General features: G+C 46.7%; 1 protein-coding gene across 1 annotated transcript; it reads right to left on the bottom strand.

Moving 5' to 3' along the window:
* Positions 1-1296: 1296 nt before the first annotated feature.
* On the bottom strand, positions 1297-2243 carry LOC110574962 (olfactory receptor 2A12-like). The gene is given in 2 exon segments (XM_021683795.1): positions 1297-1769; positions 1772-2243. Coding segments are annotated over 2 exon segments (945 nt in total).
* Positions 2244-5223: the final 2980 nt, after the last annotated feature.

Genomic DNA, 5223 nt, shown 5'->3' with positions numbered 1-5223 from the left:
CCAGAATAAACTCCATGCTCAGCAGAGAGTCTGCTTGAGATTATTCTCCCTTTTCCTCTGCCCCTCTCCCCATCCCTCTCTAAAAACAAAAAAAAAAAAAATTCCCTCTCTCCCTCTCCTTTGGCCTCTTTCCCCCCCCAGCATATGCTCTCTCTCTCTCTCTCTCAAAAAAAAAAAAAAAAAAAGAATTAGATAAATGAGGTGTGGTATATTCAAATGCTTGCTACAGAGAATGTTTAGGCCTATGTATATCAAATGGGTAGATGTCGGAAACATGATGCTGAGTTACAATTTTTTCAGAATAATGCGGATATCATGCCACCATTATAAATTTTCAAACTCATACAAGAACAATTCTATGGGTGCAATTGTCTGTAAGCAAAAGTTTAAAAACACATGGAATGACTTCAGTTTAATGGTAGTGGTTGATTCCTAGGAGCTGGGAATATTCAAAGGGCACTTCAATGGCATGTGTAATTATTTAGTCCTTTTTAAAAAAGAAAAAAAGGCTCAGACTAAATATGGCAAAATATTAAGTCTTTATTTGTGGTATGGAAAAATGGGGTCTTTGTATTAATATTTCTCTCTGTGGGTATCTGTCTCTGTCTTTCTCTCTTTCTCTCTCTATAGAGATAGATAAATGCATACAGATATATAGATATACATATACACATACCTTTTTTCTTTTATGAAATATATATAGTATTTATTTCCCAAAATAAAAGTGAGATTTAAGTAGTAGAATCAGGGAAGAGTTAGTATCACAAGCTGAGTCCAGACCAAATCAATTATTAGATACATTGTTATACAGATGTGTCTAAAATAGTTCTAGCTTAGAATTTATAGCTCCTAGTGCAAAAAGCAATACTAATTATTACTTGTCAGTGCATGTAAAGACTGTGCTCCTGCTTGGTCTACTCTTTATGGCATTTTCACCCCCAAATCCCTTACACTGTAGAAAAGCATGTGTACATGTTACACATTTGGCTGTGATCAGATTGAACTGCCATAAATTCTAGAAGTAAGGAAAGAACCCAGGAAAAGAAATAAAGCAATGACCTTGAACCATGACATAGTCACTGTAGAAGAAAGCCATTGCTCTTAACACTCAACTGAGTCACTGGGATGGTGGCAGCCAATGGAGAGGCCTTCAGTTTAGGGGTAGCCATACAGCTACCCCTAACCTGGTTGCTCACAATCCCAGAAAGGCTCAGGTTGGTTAGAACCTACTGTATGATACCAGATGAGCCCCATCAAGTCTGCCCATGACTCTGGACAACTCTGAAGCATCCTGGGTCACTGAGCAGTTCTTCTGTTACCAAGTACATTCAGGAAGGCTCTTTTAACATCTTTGTTCCAGAAGCTGTAGATGATGGGGTTGAGGAAGGCGGAGACAACGTTGTAGAACAGGGCTAGTTTCTTGTCCCGCTCTGGGTCATACCAGGAGCCGGGCCTCATGTATATGATCATGGCTGGCCCATAGAACATGATGACCACAGTGATGTGGGAAGCACATGTGGAGAAAGACTTGAGCCTCCCCTGGGATGAATGGATTCTTAAGATGGAGGCAAAGATTCGGACACAGGAGGCCAGGATGAGGGAGAACGGGACCAAGAGCAGGATGAAACCCAAGATGAAATCCAAACGGTCATTGAAGGAAGTATCTGCACAAGCCAATTTCAGGACGGCAGGGATCTCACAGAAGAAGTGGTTTATCTTGTGGGGGCCACAATAAGGCAGATGCATGGTGAAGATGGTGTAGATCAGGGCCCAGCTATGCTAATGGACCAACAGCCTGTGACCATCTTGATACAAATAGGACGGCTCATGAGTAGGGGATAATGAAGGGGGAAGCAAATGGCCACATACCTGTCATAGGCCATAATGGCATAGAGGACACACTCAGCAATGCCCAGGACCAAGAAGATAAACATCTGGGCTGCACAAGCCCCCCAGGAGATGGTTTTCTTTGGACACACCATATTAACCAACATCTGGGTCACGGTGGTAGTGACATAACTCATGTCCACCAAGGAGAGGACACTGAGAAAGAAGTACATGGGTGTGTGGAGGTGTGAGTCTAGGTAGATCAGGGTGACGATGAGTCCATTTCCCAGAAGAGTGATGAGGTAGAGGAGAAGGAAGAAGGAGAACAGGGCTATTCTGACCTGTGACTCACTGGAGAACCCCAGGAGGATGAACTCAGACACAGAGGTGTGGTTCTCCTTGCCAAGGCTCTGCATGGTGGTCTGCCGATTAAGGAGACAAGGGCTTCCCTGTTCTGTGTTTGGCCTTTAGGGAAGGGAGGACAGAGTTGACATTAGCTGAGCACCTTGCACGGTAGCTCACACGGATTTCATCAAACCTGTTGAGTAGGATGCAAAGGGAAAAAAAGATAAGGCAGCTGTGGCACTGGGAAATAAGTCAGGAGATCTGGATTCATACCTATAATAGAACATAGGATGCCTGACTGCCCACAGGTCCTTCTCTGGAAACCACCCTCACCCAGAGAAGGCAAGGCATTCAGTAGCCATGTTTGTAGCAGGGGACCCAGCCAACCCCTGGCCACTGCTGAATTGTACCTCAGGTGTACACCTGTCCCAGTCTGGAGGACAATTCTCTGCTGAGAATTCAAAATGATGACTGTCAATGTCTGTGTTAGTGGGCTGTGGGTGCCTGACGTACCAATAACCTGGAGCCAGCATGGTGGTAACAAAGTCACAGGGGAGCTGGCGCAATAGAGAAGAAAAGTGGCGGCCTTACAGAAATGATAAAGAGCAGACAAGCATGGCAACAGAGGAGACCTCACAGCCGCAAGCCACAGAGAGCATGACTCTGATTCCTGACTTGCTACCCCCAGATCCCCCTTTGTTTCCTGTGCTCGGATACCTGTGGGATTTGCTGTCGAATCCTTACAGTTACTACCCCAAGACTACATTTTTAATTCAGTTCTTCCTGAATGTCCCATGGTTGTCAGTTCCCCAGCTGTGTGACCTTGGGCAAGTCCATTCACTTCCATTGGCCTCAGTCATCTCACTTGTTAGAGATGAAGCATCTCTGGTACAGAGTAATGGCAAGGAGCATATGAGATTCTGTATGTCAAGACATTTGGCAAAATATAAAATGCTAGACAAGTAAAGTGGTTAGTATAAGTGGGATGAGTCTGGAAATCAGAAGAGCAAAGGGCTGGTCCCAACTATGTCCCTGATTTGCTGTGTGATCTTGGGTAACTCCATACCCCTCTGTGAACTTCACAGCCCCATTTTTAAGTGAGTCTGTCAGACTTGCCCGCTCCAAAGAAAACTGCCAGCTCTGTTATTCTTTAATCCCAGGAATACCGGGCTGAAGACCTGTGATCACATCAGTGCCATGAGCATCAAGGGGAAGGCTGAGTTAGGCAGTCAGCTGAACAGGACTGCGTCGGCAAGAGATTCCTTCTAGGAGTTGGAGATGTGAGACCAGAGCAGAGGAGAATACATAGAGCATAGACTTAGTGTCAACATACCTGAATCTTGTAGCCCCTTTACCTGCTCCTATGTCACTTAGCCCCTCAGAGTCCCATGTTCTTCATGTGTAATACCTCCTCCATAGTGGAGATCGTGCAAAATATACCTGGTCTATTGACAGTGCTCCCCAAAGTGTAGGGATTTAGATAATGGGCAGCTGAGTGGAAGGAGGGGTAGCAGGAGGAAAGAGGAGCTATCCTGGCATTTTCAAGCATCTGAGGCTCCAGAAGACAGGGTTGAAAACACGACTGTGAGGACTGATTGCCACAGGGTGCTGGTGGGGATCTGGAAGATGGAAACATTGTTTGAGGCTGTTTGGGCAAAAGAAGATGGTGTGATATTTTTGTGCAGAGCTTTAGGGAACACCAGTAATTGGATGAAGAAGAAAGAGGTCCTAGATCAGGAGTGCTTGTGAAGCAAAGAGGAGAGCCAGGGAAGCTCAGAGTCTTAGACATTGAGGGGAAACTTTCAAGAGATAAGGACTGGTCAGCAGTGTCAGTGGCTGACCCTGAAGCCAGAATGATGAGGGCTGCAAAGGAGGAGGAGATCACATCTTTCTTTCCACCTGTCCACACCCCAGACTGGGCTTTTTCAGGGGCTTCTTAGTGATCTCCTTCCCAGTCCACCCACCAGCCACCAGTACTGTTTCATCTGTCATGCCCTTTCTCATGCCTCCTTAGACTGGAATTTAGGGGCTCTTCCATCTGCCTCTACCCAATTTTCAAGTCTATGATTCACCAATACCTCACTGAGACTTCAGAACCATGATGTTAACAGTATGGCCACCAAAAGGATCGTAGTCTGGGCAGTTGGGGTCCCCTCCTGTCTGAGCCACAAATCTTTCAAGCCACCCGGCTTTCTCAGTTTCAGCCAAGGGGACCTGCACTGTCCTTCCCCTGAGCTGTTTATCTGCTGGGAATGCCTTCCATAACCCTTTCTTCTTCTCCACACCCCACCAACCTCCAAGGCTCAGCCTGGGGTTTCCTCCTCCTTACTCAACCAGTATAGCCCTGTCCATTTTGTGTATTTTCCTCCTAGCCAGGCTGTAGGCAGAGGGTATGTCTCTTTTAGATCTCTCCACACTATCTAGCAGGGACTGGCAGACTGCTTTGGGCACCTCTTCCAGTGCTGGGTCTCTGGCTGCATAGCCTGCCAGGCTCTAATCACTGTGCCTACTGCTTCTCTCTAAGCACCCGTAAAGAAGCAATTAGATCAAGCGCTTGGGCTAAGAAAATGCCATATTCATAACCACTCTCTTTTCTCCACTTGCCATCACTTCCCTGTTCCTTTCCAGCCTCCGCTCTTTGGGTGCAGAAAAGGAAAGAGGATGCCTTGTCAGTGGCCCCAGCACCCATTCTGGGCATAGGGCTGGTAGAGTGCTCCTGAGAGGTACTTGTGCAAGTCTAGGAAGTGCCATGGAGATTCCGCTCTTCTTCAGTGAGGGCAGGTCCCCCCTTACCTCCTTCCCCAGTGAGTGAGGCAGAGAAGACTGGGCTCCTTTGTCATTCTTGGAGGTGCCCAGGGAAGGAACCCCTCCCAAGCCCCTCCCTCAGCCCCATTTAGGAATGATCAGTACCTTGTTCTTCTGCTTGAGTAGCCTCCTTCCCTCCTGTGGTACCAACAACCTGCTTTCTCTTAGTCTCCTACAGTGTAGAAGCATTCACCCCTTCGCCTTAGCACAGTGGCCCTGCAAGGGAGAGTGTGCCTCTCTTAAGTC

The sequence above is a fragment of the Neomonachus schauinslandi genome, chromosome 4 (assembly GCF_002201575.2).
Source record: "Neomonachus schauinslandi chromosome 4, ASM220157v2, whole genome shotgun sequence".
NCBI lineage: Eukaryota > Metazoa > Chordata > Mammalia > Carnivora > Phocidae > Neomonachus > Neomonachus schauinslandi.
Note: the sequence above shows the minus strand (reverse complement) of the source record. Positions and strands in the feature narration are given on the sequence as shown.